Source organism: Saccoglossus kowalevskii, chromosome 11, assembly GCF_978046115.1.
Source record: "Saccoglossus kowalevskii chromosome 11, keSacKowa6.1, whole genome shotgun sequence".
In the NCBI taxonomy this organism is placed as follows: Eukaryota; Metazoa; Hemichordata; class Enteropneusta; family Harrimaniidae; genus Saccoglossus; species Saccoglossus kowalevskii.
Window position 1 is genome coordinate 14,842,243 of NC_140651.1, and position 21,037 is coordinate 14,863,279.

At 37.8% G+C, this 21,037-nt stretch overlaps 1 protein-coding gene across 1 annotated transcript in view; it reads right to left on the reverse strand.

Moving 5' to 3' along the window:
* LOC144355643 (substance-P receptor-like) overlaps positions 1 to 7,147 on the reverse strand; it is a 51,717-nt gene extending 44,570 nt beyond the window's left edge. Inside the window, exon 1 of the mRNA XM_085505218.1 lies at positions 6,788 to 7,147. Coding sequence (XP_085361344.1) covers positions 6,788 to 7,147 — 360 coding nt within the window. The remainder of the gene's footprint in view (positions 1 to 6,787) is intronic.
* Positions 7,148 to 21,037: the final 13,890 nt, after the last annotated feature.

The window sequence follows — 21,037 nt, forward strand, 5'->3', positions numbered from 1 at the left end:
GCCTAGAGCAGGGGTTTATTTTTACTCTCGAAAAGTGGGCGAATATAAAACTGTTTCTTTTGTTATAAATTTGCACAGAAACAGCGAAGAGAAATGCCAGAAACATCTCAAATATGTTACAGTAAGTCTAAGCAGGAAGAATGTATGGGCATGGCGTAATGAAGACTTGCTTACAGAAAACGAATATTCGAATTTTTTCAAATTGCGTCACTGAGGCGCGTGACTTTGGGCCGGAATCCCGGCCCAGTGGAACAATATGGCGATTACTAGTTACCTGCGTCCCACTTGCCATTCAATCCAATGCATGGGCAAAATCATCTCAGTGCGAACCTCTATTCAACAGTACCCAGCTTACGGTAAATATCAGAAACATTCCAATCACTTTTAACTTTTTAGAACAACTTTTGGACCAAAAGCGTATCAGCAGCTTATTTCAAAGGTTCGAAGAAATACATTTCGCCGTTGCCGGTCATTATATCTTTTGTTGCCGTATGACAAACTTGATTGGCTTTGGACACTACTTCAACGTAAAACGTTTCTCTTGATGAATCGTAAGGCGATTTACGGTTGACCAAAACAAAAAATATAACACAAATAATAAATTGGGGAAGAATAGCATTGTTTATTTTGAAATAGCTTGTTTTTTTGAAAAGCATTTTTATTCAAACTCCGAACGGGTCGTTATTTTCACTTTTGAATCGGCCAGTGCCAAATTGCTTAGCATTTAGAATGTCGATACGCGCTTGCAGCTCAAATCACCGGTACATTTTTAATCCAAAATAATAAAGTTTTTGGAGGACAACAATTATTCAGTAGCCTGGGATAGTTCTATCAGATCATCGTCGTAAACATCCGGAAATCTAGAATATGCTCCATCCCGGCATTTTTTTTGTAAATGTAGAAACAAAATCAATAACCCCCCTGTATCCACAATGAAAATTATGGTGACCCCCCCTGGACAAAGACTAAAAGTTATGTGACCCCCCCCCATTTGCAGTTCTTTTTAAAACATTTTTATAGTTAATTATTTAGTACAGTTATAGTTAGTTGGTGTAGATTGTCTGCATACTATAGTCATTGAGTGAAAAATAAATGTTTCTACAAATCAGCGAAACTGCATGTCTCCAAGTGCCTGCTTGTCTCCCAGATCTTGTTGTCACAGTATACCGCACTTCACTGTGATCCTCCTATTCACTGACCAGGAAGAAAGTTGTAAACATTTGTGAGGAACTCTAACTTCAATACTGTATACAGGAGGAGCAGGAGCTGGGAGAGGGGAAGAAGAGGAGGAGGAGGAGGAGAAGGAGAAGGAGGAGGAAGAAGAGGAAAGAGGGATGGAGAAGTAGAAGGAGAGCAAAGTGAGAAGGAAGAAAAGAATGTTTTAGAATAGGAACAGAAGGATACAGATTAAAGAACGAAGCGGAAAAAAAGGAGAAGTAGATGGGAAATATAGTAATATAAATAAAGAATAAGATAAACCAAAGATTGTTATATTTTATATATATTCTATATTACTCATTTTTTTATATCATACTTTATTGTGTTTCCTGTAAATCTCCATACTTTTAGTCATGTGACATTGATTGCAAACTGCATATAATTAATAGCTTAGAATCTGTCAACCTATTTATTTCCACTTACTAATATTTATTTATTGTGGTATAATTTACATAAAGCACTTTTTATATTTTTATTTAATTTATTGTTCTGCAGTCAATATAAATTATTTGACATACAACCATCCATACTTTACAGGGTGTTGTCATGTACAGTATTTGTCAACATTTACATCGACATTATTGCAATTTATGACTAGTTTATTTCTGTTTACAGTTTATATTTACAAATCACATTCCAGACTTGCAGCAACAGAGCATGTTGTACTCTTTTCACATTTAATGTGTTAGCATTAATTGTTGCAATATTGTTAATATTCCATTTCACAAGTTTTTATATCATTTGTTGTGATACGCCATAAGTTGTCTCTGTGGCGCACCGCAAGAAATTATAATTAAAATGCCGATATTTGCTAGTGTAATAATTTCGAAATGCTATAGAAATACAATGCAGATAATTACCAGCCTGGAAAAAAAAGTAACAGTTTATACTTGCAAAATTCTGTGAAGAAAGTATGGCATGTTGTAACTTATAATTTGCAATATTTTATAAATAATGTGACCCCCCTCAAATGCTGTCTGAAAAAAGACTGCCCCCCTCTTGATACTTCAGAAACCCCCCGGAATTTGCTGGCCAAACCCCCCGGCTATAATAACTGATCCGTCCTTTAATTTAATTTAATTTAAAAAAAATGTTTTTCCTTGCTTGAAAGAATATCTAAACATCCAACAAATATGTTGGCGTTCGTCGAATCCCACGCGATGTTTTGACGCCATTACGATGCTAAGACCTTTGTTTGCAGGTCAGTAGAGACCTTTTGGTTCAGGATGAATGATTGACTGCTGAAGTGTGTATGAATCATTTATTGAGTGTCTGTGGACGTTTAAAGAAGAATAATTTATTGTGTGATTACGCATTTCAATCGACGGGGCAATGCGTGCAATGGAAACAAATTAGTGTGGTGTGCACTGTTATATTTGCCATGAATCGCGTGAAACTGTTACAGCAAGTCTCAGAAGTATTGGGGCAGCCAATTTGCAAACTCGCTAGCGAATTGGCTAATTGTTTGGGTTTTGACTGAACGATTGGCTTTCGCATCTCGCTGGCGCCGACTTGTGATCGCGTCCACTCTGGGCGAGCCTATATTGAATGAGGGGACATAGAATGCTTTTTACGCAGCCTGGTACATGTCTGGATTCCCCTGAGTGATTCGAGCCCCCGGTTTGAGCCTGGAAATAACCACAGTCAGCTGGCGTAAAAGTTATAAATGCGATTATTTCACATATATTATATGGGGGTAGCCATCTTGAACACTGCTTGAAACTACAAAATGTAAATAGTCAAGTTGAGAAACATTTTCCTACCAATCAGGGAGAAAATAACAAACTTTCACATACAAACGATCCGTTGGGGGTAAAATTAAGCCGACCGCTAAAAAAGTAATTTCTACGTGGATAACGTAACACTTTCCCTAGTATATTTGAAAGCGAAATCGCTACCCAACTGTAAAACCGGCGCTTATTAGCTCCTCAAGTATGACGATCGTCCCCTACTGTTATATAGATTCGCCGTAAGTGGGCGTGATCACAAGACGCCGCCAGCGAGATTCGAAAGCCAACTGTTTAGTCAAAACCCATGCAGTTAACCAGTTCGCTAGCAGTTTGTAAATTAGCTGCCCCAATACTTCTGAGAATTGCTGTAAGATACACACTTCATGTACTCACGTCACGTAGAGTAATCAAGTCATTTAATTACGAAAACATTTCATGATGTAAAAATTGCACATGATCGATTCTGTGAACTTTACAATTTACGTAACTGAAGAAGTTCATCACTGGAGGGTTCAAACACGTTTTAAAAAACTACATTTTTACACAAATCATTAATTTGTTTGATTAAAACTAAGTCATTTAAACATAACCGTGTTAACCGGCAGGTTATGTTTGAACATAAATATGCAAATGAATCGTGGTAGCGTATGGACTTTGAACCTCATGGTAACTGCATTTCGTTGTGTCGTCACAGGAAGCGCTGTCTCAGAACAAACCTGTGTTACATGAGGCCTTACAAGCCGATTTTGGCTAAAATAGCGCTCCGCCGCCTCTTTACACCAGTATTTATACACGAAACTTGATTCTTCTTTTGACAATTTAAGTTGCTTTTTAATAACATATTTTAGTGAAATAATGATTAGTGGATGAAATGTCAAAGCGCGGTAGTCGTCGCGCCGCGCATGTGCGAGATATATGGGTCTCATATAAACAAAAATGGCGACTTTGACTGTTGCGCAGATCAACGAGTACAAACTGATACGTTTCCAAGCTTTAATTAGGTAATTTTCATGTGATTGGAAGGTATCGAAGGGTGTCACCGGCGGTAATTAGTGCAAGTCGCGCCCGGGTTAAACTTCATACTTGTGATTTTCATTTGAAGAGCGCATTGGATTGTGGGAAAATCAATGTTTATCAACTCAAATGTTGAACATGCGCAGCGCGACGACTACCCGATGAAATTTCATACATAATTCAATCTTTGGAACAGCAGAAACTAATACACAATAGCGATAATAATATTTGTGTTTATAGTTCGACATTTTCCGTGTAACTTCAGGTTGAAATAGAACGTCCTTGAACGCAAGAACTCCTTCCAAACCAGTAACTAGTAGCCTAAACAGATTGCAAATTTACACAATTTTCGAAGTAAACTCCCTGTTGATTGTTGATTCTATCGCAATTCTTGTTTATTAGTTCCTTTTGTCACGATAGGCGAAGCCTCCCAACATAATAATTGTAATAATTAATTCAATCACTCAATGAAACTAGTCATGAAACATACAGGCTTTTACAGGTTTTACAAGTGATATGCATTAAGCTTTTCATAAAATGCATTTGTCTTTGCAATAATTGTAAGTGTTGCAATATACAGACATTGTACATATCCACCTATGTCAGTTTTTGATTTACATTTCTGTTTATCCCAAAACATAAACCGCCAGTGCATTATGCCATTATTCGTTTCGCCGATCACTTATTTGGGTGTGTGAATGAAATAGCCCACACGTAACAAAATATCACCAACTTACCAACCCGTAAACTTATAAAAAGGTTTATATAAAGACATCCATCAGTTTGGAGACCCCCTATAAATAGCAGAATAGTAAGTCATAAATCCTAGTAGAATATATTGAACAGGGTACTGTCATCGTTTTGCTGTTACAGAGGCTTTGCTAAAAATAACTTATTCCAAGGTCGAGTGGTTATTTCTGATGGGAGCGAGTAACAAGCTATCAATAAAATTGAAGAACGATGCTAGGACCGATAAATATTAGATATAGAAAATGAAAACGTTTGGTTATATTTACAATGTTCAATAGATTATATTGAAGTTATAGTACATTTCTAGTTAAATGTGTACAGTCGCTTCTATAGAATGAATTATCTTAATGTTTACCTGAACATAACATATTAATTTATTCAATTTTATATATTTTATTGCATATTTTGAATTTTTTGTAATCTTGAAATTGTTTTGTCTATCAGTTCAAATTAAGAAACCAAATCAGATATTGCGTTTATGTATATTCTCATCTTGGAATAGTTAGCATTGTGGAATTCTAGTTCTCAGTTCAGTTCTGTTCAAAATTTTTTAATCAGATGTTTTTGTTTTGTCAAAACATCAATACTGCCGACATCAGACATTTGTTTCTCTATTCGTCCATTCTTTCTGTGTTTACCTATTGATTCGACGTTTCAGTGTGCCGTAGAGAGATTTTTTTAAGCAATGAAGTGGTAAATCGGACGTGGTCATGGCTTTTGTATAGTTAGTGTCAACATATGCTGGAAACTGAATAAGACACTGATTAAAATCAATTAAAAGCACCGCGGAAGTATACTGTTTTCTATACTTCAAATACAGAAAACGAAAAATGAAATTGAATTTCTAGAAACAAGAATTCGATATGGACGGTACAACGATTTCTTCATATCACATATATCATCCTTCACATCGAACATAATACTGCTCAGTGGTGAACATTTAAACTCGACTCGAAGTGCTAAATGCGTGGGGCCTTGTACGGTTTATAATTGGCCCTAAATAGCTGTGATGATTCGCTATCTTGACTTTACCATCTACTGATCAATGTCTTGCTGTTGTAGATTGATCGCACCAAGTTCCGGGTTGTTTTTTTCAGTTAAATACATAGCCCCAAATACTGTAGATATGACTATTAATATCATAACAGTTATTGTATGTCATAATTACGAATATATATTGTTTACGTATGGAGGTTTAGTTAAACAAAATGCCAAATAGCAATCTCAAATATATAAGTGCACCTAAAGTTCTTATTATCATAAATATTACAATTTCAAAACACACACCATTTTTCATTCATATCTAGAAAAACTGCTACTTAGATATCAGTGAACTCATAATAAATAAATAAATGAATAAATATTTAACTACCATTCTCAGGCAGGTAACATTGAATTGAGACCCTCGTTTCCCAACAATTGCACCGCGGTATATTCAACAACAACACAATTTGATGTATAATTATTAGAATTAACTGTTATCCAGGTCTTTCGGTATCCGCACTTCCGCGTTTTCCCCTTTTCGGCGTAAATCACTCAAAATGTAAAATGATCACAGTAAATTATTGCCGACATTCTAACTGTAACACTGTGTACTTGTTCCAAATTGCAATGATGCGTATAGCCAATTTAAATCATACATAAATTAATAGTCGACTAATGGCAGCATGCAAGGCAGTACGGTGTACGGTGTTTTGATCATAAAGAGTGTCATAATCAGCTCAATGTGCGACGCTCGTAACAATTTCAATCAAGACAAATGTAATATATTAAACTACCACCAGCAAGAATTGTTAGTGACCTATCACTGTAATTTGCAGCACAATAACGAGACTCGTTATTATTCGGAGGGTACCTGAGTGTCGTATATATACGTGATAACAATGTCTCGAGTGTATCGCGTATTAGTGGCAGAATCAATTTTGTTATGTGATAGCGTGCTCATATAGTTACAATAGTCTCCATATTTTTACATGCATACACAGTGTTCATAATCGGCTCCATGTGCGACTCCTGTGACAATTAATATATTTAAATATCAGCGAAAATTACAGTAAAATTAAAAAAAGTTTTACCTGCTGGACGAAAAGCACTATGGGACACATTGCTCTACCAAACATCCAGTGGCCGTACATCAAAGTCGTGAATGAGAAAGGCATGGAAAATACTGCCAGTGTTATGTCTGATATGGCGAGGTTTATCAGAAACCGGTTCAAATCGTTCTTCGCTGATCGGCCGCACATCAGAACTATGATCACTAAACTGTTACCGCCTATCGACAAAGCCATTGTGATGGAGAACGTGATAGTTAAGGTTATTTGCCAGTCTTTTGACATCGCTATATCGGGATAGTCGATGTAGCTGTAGTCGTTGTTCACGTTGTCCCATGATAAGTTGTCAAAGATGTAATCGTATGTACTAACGTTGACCTCCATGTTCAGTGACGCAAGCCTCGAACACGCTGATACCAATGTATGCTGAATGTATGTATGTATATTTCAAGTGAACGTATCTGCATCGACTCGTGTTCGAATGTAATGTACAACAACGCACTGTACCAATATGATAGCATTGGTTGACTGCATTTGTTTGCAGGGGTGTCGATTTATAAATCACCACGGCGTGCACATTCAACGAGTCGACCATATGCCACATATAGCTAAACATTTCATTTGGATGTAGCTGCTTTATTTCGGTGAAAATAACTATTACGCTTATAGAGCATTAATAAGACAAACGACATAGGCCTGAACAAGTAAATGCACTCAGATTTCACCTTCCTGTTTATTTAGGATGTGAGTGTGGTGCTCACTTTCGACAGTGGGCAATTTGCATTTGGAAGCCCTTTTCTGCATTTAATTTCCAGATTAGCGAGCTGTGTGAATAAATCACTAGTCTACTGAGTGAGCTAAGCATGTGATATGCGATCAAATACAGCATATATGTATTAGGTGTGATATGAATCTACATTTTGATACAAGAGATGTAGACTAGTGTCGAAATTTGCCCGCTGGGGACAGTGTTTTATATGTGCAACGATAGCCACTTAATGAAAAAGAATATACTGCCATTAACTGCGCCAATTTTATTAAAAAATGACTTAAATTGATGAATTTGTGGATTTTCATTTCAAATTGAGGTGTTTGTTTTTTTCATGGTGAAGTCATTTAGTGGGTTATCGATTTGCAAATAATTGTTTTCAAGAAGATGAATCGAGGTTTTGTTTTCAGTGATGATTATTGTAATTCAGGTGTACAGCTCAATAGAATGTACGTATATAATATGTCGAATCTGGGCTATCAATATCCGGAATGTACTATTGGCGAGTTCCATACTTCACAGTCCTATTTCTGGCCTATGACTGACAGATCAATATTTTGGGTAAAGTATTTTTATACAAAAAAGGTTACGTCCACATGTACTCTATACAAAGCGCGAAAAAAACCCCTCCAAACTCGTCAAATTCACGGTATAACTTCGGTATCGTACCTTAATGGAAATTAACGGTCATGTTAACATACGTCTGGTACAGCAAACGAATTCATAGAAAATGGTAACTCCTAGTGAAATACTGTTTTTCCTCCTCTGACACATACTGTTGAATATAAAACAACTCCCTAGCTTCTGAAATAACTTCGTCTCGTTTTGTGGCAGATCTAGCATGGTACTTTTACGCGATGTTTATTTTGATGTAATAAGTAACCTATCGTAACTTGCAATACAACAACGAAGTCATAATTTTTCGGGGGGATTTCTGTGATCGTAAAAATGTTTCTTCTGAGCAATTTTAATAACTTAACATTTTCAATAAATGCAATGATTGGATGATGGAATGTAATATCAGCTAGATTAGTGCCGTAATTGATAATAATGTCCTAAAATATTAATACAGATAATAATTTGCTGTATGACAGAGTGAGGGGTAATCGAGGTAGCTTGAAATTATTGAGGATAATGTATTGACCACTGAAATATCATCCTTGTTATTGTAATCAATCCTAAAATAACAAGAAAATAATAGACTTTTAATTGGTGTAATTGCTTGAAAGGCTCGGATGTGGTTTTCCATTCATGGTGATATCTCGCGTGATGTGTGTAAGGCGCGCGGACCGAATTTGATTTGAACTATTTTTTATAGTTCAATGATGAAATGCCGTGATCTCAGAGAGGAATATAGCGTTGAGATAGTCTAACTTCATCAAAATTGATCATCATCATTTGTGTATAGCACATTTTTACCCGCAGAAGTGAACGGAGAATTCCTATTTCTATACTTCACTCATTTTATTTGAATCTATACTAATTTTTAGAGAGAAGTAGACATTTGTTTCAAACGTACTTCAACAGAATCATGAATGAAACACTCTCATCCTTGCATTCCATTAGAATAACTTTTTTTCAAATTTCTATAGGATGAGAAAGACTAGTCGTTTATTTGTCAGAGCAAATATTTCAAACTTAAAGGGCGGTAGTTGTCGCGCCGAGCATGCGCGAAATATGGGTCTCATATAAACAAAGATGGCGATTTTGAATGTAGCGCACACCAACTAGTACAACACTGAGAGCTTACTAAGCTTTAATTGAGTATTTTGTTTTGGTGTTTGGAAGTATCGAAGGAGACACCAGCGGTGATTAGTGCAAGTGGTAGCCAGAGCAATTGTATTGTGGGAAAATAAATGTTTATCAACACAAATGGCGCACATGCGTACGCGACGACTACCGTCCTTTATGGTAAGAATGTCGGCGGATAACAAGTTTTTCATAGTGTGTGTTCAGCAATTAATTAGATGAAATAATGGATGTACCAAGGTGATGACATTCGTGCACATGGCTACCCCTCAGATTATCTCGAAAATATTTCACAATCTGTTGTCCAGATGTAATGTTGCATGTTAAAAAATTTTGTTTTCAGTAGTTAATAACATGAATGGTGTATTTTTCGTTTATTCGACAATGTACATATTTAAAACTATATTCATGATTATTCCCACAGCTGCACTCCTAAATCCCCTGAATTTATCCATTTGCGGTATTAAATTCGTGCTTCTTTACATCTCGTTGTTGCCTCAGGGTAGCATTCACACTAGTGCAAGGTTTCGAATTCGACTTTTATTCCACAAGGAGTACATTTGAGGATCTCATCAACTTGCCAGAAGTATTCAATCTTCTGTCTATTGAGTCCAACTTGCGCACCTTTTGCTGAATTTTCAGTTGATGCCATCTTGAATTTTGGTTTAACTGTCGTTTTCTCGATCTCCACTCATTCGACATCACATTGTACATAAGTTCTGATCTTCCTTGATATTTAATCACGACCCTTGACGTCCAACAAACTTCATGCTTCATGTTTAACTAGGTATGAAGAGTGTGTATTATCAACTGTTGCAGTGTGTACTTTGTGTGTGCCCTGTTTTCAGCCATCATGTGTACAGTTAGCTGTGGGTCCATAGATCTTCTTGTGTTGGTATGTAGTCTTCGGTACAGAAGAGCTATGGTTCCTCCGATAGACTTGCATAACACGAACGTGCTACGCCGAATGGCAATGGAAGAACGGAAGCAGAATATTTTTTCGCATAATACAATCGAAGCTAATTCCAATAAATAATATGTTTATTACAATCTCACCAAAAATCCTTAGTTTGATGCACTTTTTCTTGGTGGCAAGAATTTTTTTTCACGTCGAATGAGAACGTCACTGTATTGTCAGTAACTTGCTGGAGGGTCGGCAAGGGGTATTTTCGTAATAATGCAATTTAAGTTGGGGTCTGTGGTGTCACAGCACTGAGCTTGAGGCTTAATCCAAAGTTAGTGTCAAGCGTCACATGTCTCTCAGTATCACCTAGCTTTGTTGTCAACTTTCTTTGTTTCAGCTTTTCATTCAGCTTTTTGTTTTGCCTCAGTGCACATCGCTCGCTAATTTATCTATTGATTACCTGTTTATGTGTGTTCGCAATTGTACTCATCTCGTTTTAACTACTGTACAATGCCTTCTCGAGGACAACCAATGAAAACGACACCACATATCCAACCTTATGTCCGACCAGTTACCTGTTCAACGGCAAGAACTACATTGGATCAATTAGCCGCTGAGTAAAGAAGGTCAACTTCGGCAGTCAACGACGCTCAAGTCCCACGGCCATCACTGCACATGTAAGACGGCCATTACCAAGAGCAGAGATATTTCGTTCTGATCCAACACCAAGAAATGAGTTGGCAACATCATCAACCCCCAAACCGTCGCAGGAAAGCTATATATGCCACTATAGCCATATGTTTCAAGAACTGCAAGCGTTCATTGCATGGTCATTCACAGATCTTACTTATAATCTAGCACAACAGCGCCCGCACTCAGATGTCACGGGGTATGCAGTGCCGTCAAACAACAACAACATCGACGCAAGACAAGATGGCGGCCTCCCCGGAACTTCGATCAACTCGATTCCATGATTTCCACCCAGCGTTGTAGGGATTACAGATCTACTGCGTTCACACGGAATTCCATCAGAGCAATTTCCACATAACGAGCTGGTCTCTTTTTTGATTCGCCGCGATATACTTTCAGGTAAGGACTTTTAGCTTGTCTTCTTATCCCTGGATAATATTATTTTGACAATCAACGCCACATCGTTATTGGTGAGGAAGCTCTAACCCTCAGGCCACTACAGGACAATAGAATTTCAAGCGCTTTGACAATTCAAGAATTCATCCTGGCATTTGAGGTGTACAAAAAAACCTTATGTGTGAAGTCTACCCCCATCGCCGTGAGGAACTCACTGCATGCCAACGTGACATTGTGGACATGTTCAAACGATTCAATGGAGTGGCCTTCTAAAAGTACCACAGTGCTTCCTCGGCTAAGGCAGCCACTATTCTGCTAAATCACAATGGCAAAGTAGACTTGTCCGGCCGCGATACACTTCTCTATTGCTCTATTTTCTCCAGCCTTTGTGCTAATTTGTGCAACCTGTGTAATAGTGTATCCCACCATACCGATTTGTGTCTTAAGCTCGTTCATAGAAAACCTAACACAAATTATATCAGTGTTAGTATTCCATCATCGTCAGCTATTGATAAAAACGGACAGAAGCGAGTGAACTTTGACAAAGATATTTGCTATAACTACAATTCCAATAATGGCTGTCGTAGAAGCAACTGCAACTTCGCCCACGTTTGTCTCGCTTATTTTGCCTCCAATCATTTCTCAGTCCAAGGAAAATGTTTGCCAAAAGACCATGCTAATCAAGCTTAACTGACAAATAAACCATCAACACTAATTAATATACTTAATTGATATACTCAGCAAAGAATTGCCCTGCCATCCAGATAAACATTTTGTTGATTATCTCATCACTAGTCTTCGTGAGGGCTTTGATACAGGGACCCTCCTACATCTACATTGTTTTGTCGTAACCTTCTCTCAGCACGTAACCAACCAACCATTGTATCAGAACAAATTGCAGCAGAGGTAAAAAATGGCTACCTAATTGGACCTTTCACTACACCACCACTAGTTATCGCTTTAGTCCGGTTGGTGTTGTAGAGAAAAAATACCCCACTAAGAACGTCTGATTGTTGACTTGTCTTCACCACGTAGTAATGCAGAAATATCTAGTATCAATGAATTGATTGATGAGGATGAGTTTTCACTGTCATATGTCAAGATTGATGACGCTGTAGCAGCAATTCAAAATGCTGGAAAAGGTGCATGGTTGTGTAAGAAGCTCTAACCCTCAGGCCACTACAGGACAATAGAATTTCAAGCGCTTTGACAATTCAAGAATTCATCCTGGCATTTGAGGTGTACAAATAAACCTTATGTGTGAAGTCTACCCCATCGCCGTGAGGAACTCACTGCATGCCAACGTGACATCGTGGACATGTTCAAACGATTCAATGGAGTGGCCATCTACGAGTACCACAGTGCTTCCTCAGCTAAGGCAGCCACTATTCTGCTAAATCACAATGGCAAAGTAGACTTGTCCGGCCGCAATACACTTCTCTATTGCTCTATTTTCTCCAGCCTTTGTGCTAATTTGTGCAACCTGTGTAATAGTGTATCCCACCATACCGATTTGTGTCTTAAGCTCGTTCATAGAAAACCTAACACAAATTATATCAGTGTTAGTATTCCATCATCGTCAGCTATTGATAAAAACGGACAGAAGCGAGTGAACTTTGACAAAGATATTTGCTATAACTACAATTCCAATAATGGCTGTCGTAGAAGCAACTGCAACTTCGCCCACGTTTGTCTCGCTTATTTTGCCTCCAATCATTTCTCAGTCCAAAGAAAATGTTTGCCAAAAGACCATGCTAATCAAGCTTAACTGACAAATAAACCATCAACACTAATTAATATACTTAATTGATATACTCAGCAAAGAATTGCCCTGCCATCCAGATAAACATTTTGTTGATTATCTCATCACTAGTCTTCGTGAGGGCTTTGATACAGGGACCCTCCTATATCTACATTGTTTTGTCGTAACCTTCTCTCAGCACGTAACCAACCAACCATTGTATCAGAACAAATTGCAGCAGAGGTAAAAAATGGCTACCTAATTGGACCTTTCACTACACCACCACTAGTTATCGCTTTAGTCCGTTTGGTGTTGTAGAGAAAAAATACCCCACTAAGAACGTCTGATTGTTGACTTGTCTTCACCACGTAGTAATGCAGAAATATCTAGTATCAATGAATTGATTGATGAGGATGAGTTTTCACTGTCATATGTCAAGATTGATGACGCTGTATCAGCAATTCAAAATGCTGGAAAAGGTGCATGGTTGTGTAAGACGGACATTGTGGATGCCTTCAAATTAATTCATATCCATCCATCTTTATGGCACCTGTATGGCATCTCCTGGGACAGCTATGATTACTGTTTTGTTCGGCTGGCATTTGGTTCCCGATCAAGAACCAAGATTTGTGACTGCTGAATCGCACAGAACAACTATGGTATTTACACAATTTTCCATCTGTTAGATGATTTCTTGACCTTTTTTGATGCCGATGGAACCATGGCCACCGTCACAATGATTTTCTGATGTCTAGGAGTACCTATCGCACCACACAAGAAAGTTGGTCCAACTGCCAGCCTTGAGTATCTTGGCATTGAAATTGACATCATCAAGATGGAAGCACGTCTACCTCAAGACAAATTGCACAGAATTCATGCAATCCTTGCTTCATTTCTGGCCCGCAAGTCTTGCACAAAATGTGAACTGCTTAGTCTGCTGGGTCATCTTAACTTTGCAAGCAGGATTGTCATTTCTGGACGCATTTTCATCTCGCGCCTGATCGATCTGTCAAAAAGTGTCAAGAAACTCCACCACCATGTTACTATCACAACAGAAAGGAAACAAGATCTACGCATATGGCACCAATTCCTTGCTGGTTAGAACGGTGTCTCAATGTTTCTTGATACACATCGAACACCAGCATCAACAATGCAGTTTTACATCGATGTCAGTGGCATTGGTCATGGAGGTTATTTTCGTGGCCAGTGGTTTCACCAAAAATGGCCTGCAAGTTTCGCACTTGACGCAGACCCAACACTGTTAATCATGTTCCAAGAGCTGTATCCAATTGTTGTAGCATCACTGTTATGAGGAAACCTTTGGCATCGTAAACGTATTGTCTTCAACTGTGACAACATGGCAATTGTACAGATCATCAACAAAGGTCGATCTAAGTCCACAATCATCATGAAATTAATGCGTCGCTTGGTCATCACTGCTGCGTCTTGCAACTTATATTCAAGAGTACCGGCACTTTTCTCATTATCATGGTGGCCATCCTCCATTCTCGGCACTCTTGTTTGACCAAAACTTGCCTCTCAAGGTCAGCGATCTTGACCTTGGCCCCGGACAGTCAGACTGAAGTCCCCCCCCCCTGCCCAATTTTTTTCTTGATTTTGTAGTTCTGTAATTAATAGTTTTTGTATTTAAATTATTGTTATGTATTAAATATTTGATATCTCGTACAACTTGCGTAGCGTTTTTACGAAATATATATAAACAATTTAAAATGGCAGACAGGGGCTAGATATTTTATTCGTGTATTTATTAATGTAATGATGAATTTGCTTTATTTTCAATTAGCGGACAGGTTGTTTATAAGGGCCAACATAATTATTCGGGAGATTTCTCAGATCGTAAAAATTGTTCTTCTGAAAATGTTTATTAACTTAACATTTTCAATAAATGTAATGATTGGATAATGGAATGTAATATCAGCTAGATTAGTGCCGTAATTGATAATAATGTCTTAAAATTTGAGTACAGATAATCATTTGTTGTATGACAGAGTGAGGGGTAATCGAGGTAGACTATTAAAGGGGAGGTCTGGCTTTTGGCACTCTGTACATGAAATTTGAGATCTATGAATGAATTCTGTCGATAAAAACAACTTGTATGTGCTGCGAAATGCCCTAAATATCGGGTATAAAACGGGCTGTGAAGCACACGACAAACGTTCGCTTGGCCTGTCGTCATTTCGCCTCTAGAGGGCCAGTTAAATGATGTCTTCAGTGAACAGTGATATTTGAACCCATTCATTCTAGTACGTCAATCCCATAGAAGTGCTACTATGACAGACCTTGTTAACTGACGAGGTGTTGTGCGTATGGATGCCATAACGATTCATGTTAAGTTTCTCGAAATCCCAAATAAAAAATCACGTTGTTGGTTGCGAGAAATCGGCAGAAGAACTAACCTGAAAGTCTTCACACGTGTTGGCCAGTGTTTGGGCGAGCGGTCGGTATTTTCAATAAGAGAGCGAGAGAAAAAAACGACAAAAATGCGGTCGTTTTCCGATTTGATTAGATTTAGATTTGATTATAGCTCAATGCCGTAATCTCAGAGAAGAATATAGCGTTGAGATAGTCTAACTTCATCAAAATTGATCATCATCATTTGTGTATAGCACATTTTTACGCATAGAACTACTCGCAAAACATATTTTTCGATTTCCACGCGATGTTTTGACGCCATTACGGCGCTAATAAGTTTGCTTATCCTGTTTTACGTTCGATTACATGTATAACGCGGGATCTCACAGTGAACTCATTTTATTTGAATGTATACTAATTTTGAGAGAGAAGTAGACATTTGTTTCAGAAGTACATCAACAGAATCATGAATGAAACACTCACTTCCTTGCATTCCATTAGAGAGCCTTTTTTCAAATTTCTATAGGAAGAGAAAGACTAGTCATATATTTGTCAGAGCAAATATTTCAAACTTGAAGGGCGGTAGTCGTCCCGTCGAGCATGCGCGAGATATGGGTCTCATACAAACAAAGATGGCGATTTTGAATGTAGCGCACACCAACTGGTACTAACAGAGAGCTTACTAATTTCATGATTTGTGTTCGGCGATTATTTAGATGAAACATTTGTGCACATGGCTATCCCTCAGATTTTCTCGAAAATATTTCACAATTTGTTGTCCAGATGTACTAATAACTATAAGTAATGTTGCATGTTGAAAAATTGTTGTTTTCAGCAGTTAATAACATGAATGGTGTATATTGCGTTTATTTTGCAATGTACATCTTTTTATTACCATAGATTAAATTTAAGGTTATTCCTGCAGCTGTACTCCTAAATCCCCCGGATTTATCCATTTGCGATATTAAGTTCGTGCTTGGCTACATCTCGTTATTGCCTCGGGGTAGCATTCACACTAGTGCAAGGTTTCGAATTGGACTTTCTATTCCACAAGGAGTACATTTAAAGATCTCATCAACTTGCCAGAAGCATTCAATCTTCTGTCTATTGAGTCCAACTTGCACACCTTTTGCTGAACGAAGATGATTTGAAGTTTGTTTTCACTGACGGTCTAACTGGTTTAATTGTCGTTTCCTCGATCTTCACTCTTTCAACGTCACATTCTTTACATAAGTTCTGATCTTCCTTGATATTTAATCACGACCCTTGACGTCCAACAAACTTCATGCTTCAAGTCTTCAAATCTAGTTAGACTATCAACTGTTGCAGTACAGTTTCTGTGTACCTTTTGTGTGCCCTGTGTTCAGCCATTATATGTAGTGTTAACTGTGGGTCCATAGATCTTCTTGTGTCGGTCTTTAGTCTTTGTGATGGTATTTTAGTCTGATTTCTTATACATTTGGTGTTATTAAATTTGTTATTTTCTGACATTAAGATTTTTATCGACACAAGAGCTATGGTTCCTCCCATAGACTTGCACGAACGTGTGACGCCGAATTGAATCGCAAATGAAACTCGACGGAAACCGAATATTTTTTCGCATCATACCATCGAAGCTATCGCCAATCGATAATATGTTTATTAAACTCTCACCAAAACCATGACAAAAATCCTTAGTTTGATGCTCTTAGTGCTCTGAACTACACGTAACACCGGTGGCAGCCATTTTTTTCAGGTCGATCGAGAACGTTACTGTATTGTCGATAACTTGTTGGAGGGTCGGCAAGGGGTATTTTCGTAATACTGTAATTTAAATAAATGAAAAACGTAAAATCGTAGACAGGGACTAGGTGTAAAATGTAATCCGCTATTTTAATCGCCCGTAATTTGTACAAAGATTTTATTTTTTGTTAGCGTATAAAGAATTTTTCAAATTAAATGTCGTAATTCGCACGTAATTTTTCAAATTATGATTTTGAAACAGAAATTATCAACTATATTACTAGTATAATAATGTAAGATGTAATTAGGAATTTGCTTCATCTGTAAGTTGTAAAAACTTATATTTTTACTGTAAATGAAACTTTCATTTCATTTCCTGTAATAACGTAAAATGCCTTTTTTTATTTCCTGTAACATGTACCAGGTATCCCCACTGTCTCCCTTATTGGACACTCCCGTATAGCGAACTATTTGTCGTCGTCTACTTCAGATGCATGCGTATGCCCAAAGATTTTGGCGAGAAATCTAAAATTAAATCTCCTTCCATACATGTGGGATACAGAGAAAATAGACGACAGCAGTTAAACATCAAGAAGTCCATAGCAAAGTACTAATAGCAGCAGACGACCGTTTCCTGGCGTTTTAGCTGTCCCACTTTTCAAAGGAAGTTTTAATACAGTGAAGTCATCTAGCCAAGTAATTTTGTCCTGGACCGACCCCGAGAAAATGACTGCCTAAAGTTACGTTACGTAAGGTTTATCGAGCTAAATCCCGGAAAAAATTTCAAACAGATCATCACGGTGTTCGCGCTGGTGAATGTTTAATAAACATGCTATTAATTGAATTTCGTTGCGTGCTATATGAAAATGTTTTATTTTTATTGATTTTTATTTGACATGGCATTTGACGTCGCAAGTATGAGTTACGCAAGTCTATGGGGGATCTTCCGTGTCGTTAAACATTCTAAAAGTCTGAAAATAGCAAATTTATTGACACCAAAGGTGTCATAAATGATTAAAATCACAAAGACTAATACCGACACGCGAATAGCTATGGACCCATAACTAATGTAAATGTGAAACCCAACCCGACCAGCCTACTTAAGTTAAAGGTTTAAAACACAATTTGTTTCTGGGTAATGAATACAAATAAAATAATACTGTATTAATGTCGTTGTAGATGTGTATAGTGAAAACATTTACAATAAAGACTGCTCTATTGAATACCACCAAATGTGTATAAGATAAAGTAGGCAATTTCGAGTTATGTACGCGATAGACGAATCAAATACTATTCTGCGTAGTCATCAATAAATCCATAGCCGCTCCGAGTATTCTTGAACTCTTAATGTGCAATCGGGAATACACTCTTGTAATTGTTTAAAATGTAACTTGTGTTATCCTTACCTAGACAGACTTGGCTAGATAGATCAAGACACAATGACAGTATTTTTATGCGAGGTCAATTTCGTATCACCAGGTCATTCTCAAACGCGTAACTAGGACGGAATCGAGAATCAATTTTGGGTGCCAGAAATCAACCAAAGACGCTTATTTGGGTATAATTTGCTCTGTCAAGACAACGTTAAGGTTAATAAAATAAAATTGACGACGTTTTCCCGGGAAAAAAGAGGAAATAAATTGACACACACAATCGTGACGTTGATTCTACGCATGCAGTGCAGCGTCATGGAAATTGTCTATACAGTACACGTACAGTACAGACACACAATACCTACAACTATCTTTGGCGATTTGTCTCGGATGAAAATTTGATTTTTTTGCCAGCCAGCCGAGGACGCTGTATATACATTGTACTATAGGTAAGAGCTCGTGCCCTTTTCCACACATTTAAATATATTCTTAACAATTGCTTTACCTCTGCACATCATGCTATGATTATTCAGTGCTTTGAACTAAACGACTTCATCGCTTAACAAAGCTGATTTCCAGGATTTATTGGCGCATGATGTTATCAGGGGTAAATCTTCTCCTCAGGGTTCTCCACACGTGTCAGGGGGGGGGGATCTCGTCTCGTCTCTCTATCTCGTCCCCTTGAGGTACGGGATCGGGAAAGTCACTTTAACTTTACAGTCAAATAAGGCACACACAACGAAATACGTTTCAACTCTCGTCTTAGTCGATCTTTTGGAGCACTCTATAAGACACAGCGCCCTGGGGAAAAGTCCCCAAGACTCTCACAAGGCATTGGCAAAATTATGACCTCGGATGTAGCCATGTCTAGGGGCATGGACATGATTTATAGTCGTTGCCCATTAATGTAATGTTATAGTGCCTATGAAGTATGTGATCATGATTAATCTTCATGATCATTTGTGACCACACCATTGATTATTCGACATAGGCTACCACATACTGTATAATATTGAGCAGAAAGTCATGCAATAATTGCATTTCATTCACCACATGAATTGGCATGGCTGGCTGTACCTATTATTACTTTTTCATAGCCTCTACAATTTTCTTGTGATATAGGCTAAATATCAATTTTATGGAAATGAGTTACCTTTTTCTAAAATGAACAAAAGGTGATATTAATATCATTATGTCAAACAAAATGTTTAAAATGATTGTGTTTGATGTAGACTGAACATGTTGGGAAACAAATAAATCTAAAATAATAATAAAATCCCTGCCTAACTACCCAATATGTTTTACCCTTATACTGGAAACACCGAATTTGTTTTCATTAGCCTCATAGTGGTTTGAGATCTTTTTAACATGGTCCACATAAATAATGAGGGATGAACTGGTATTCCGTACAAACAGGTCCATGCATTCACATTCTATGTTTCTGGTTTGATGTTGTTGACCCATTTACTTACCGCCCTGTCATTGGTGATACCAGGATTTTACTGATAGTTACACTACCCCTACGAGTAGATTAACGGGAAATAGCGGCTCCTTTTGGAGCCTCGATCAGGTAAAAGTCCGAGGCGCGCAGAACGAAGTTATACTGCGAATTTGACGAGTTTTGCACGGCTTATTTTAAATCCTGTGGTCATGGCGGATGTTTACAGCGCTATTGTGTAAATCGCAATTCTAAACCAGGTGTAGTCAACCGCAATTATCAGCCGTGCTTATTGGCTATAACAGATGTGTTGAAAAGCTCTAGCCAATCGGCATTTACTCAGCAGAGTTTGTTTTGTTTAACAATAGAATCCACCAACAGTGAACTTTATTGTATTACCATAACCAACACTGATTGGACCACGTAGAATTGCATATAAAACATTCGATCACGTGAATTTGGTGCTTATTTGTGAGAACAGTGTAGCACGTTGTTGGGTGAACTCCCGAGATCCGCCAGAATCATGTCCGCTTAAGAATTTGCTGCTCCGGAAATTGACTGGGATTTGGAAAACTGGTTGTCCCAAATTGATGTGGACGACGCCGAGGACTTTAAACTGAGCGATATTTAGAAAGAATTCCGTTTTTCGCCTTCAGTTGACAGCAAACGAGTCACCGAATACCAGCAGTCACGCAGACAACCAGACAACTCGCAGCGCTACAAAATGGGGCGTCAAAACATGGAATGAGTGGAAAGAGCAAAGCAGATGACTGATATCGCTGGGATAAAAGGTTATCATACTGGGCATTCAGGAAAGGTACGTATTAGAATTTGCACTTTAGTAATGCAATGTTCGATTTCCCCGCTGACGAGAAAGTCATAACTTTATGTCGAAAATAATCACTACTCGTTAACTCCATTTTTTCATGCAAACTGTTTGGTGGAATACCATTTAAATATTATATTCACTGGCACGATATGTCGGATTCATTTCACGCGATAAAGATTTAATGCAAACGGCTTTGGCGTGTTTTAAAAAAGCTGAACTATTGAACGTACTATAACAATATATTGATATTTTACATTGCTATGAGGTGGACTGTTACAAGCTATTGTACT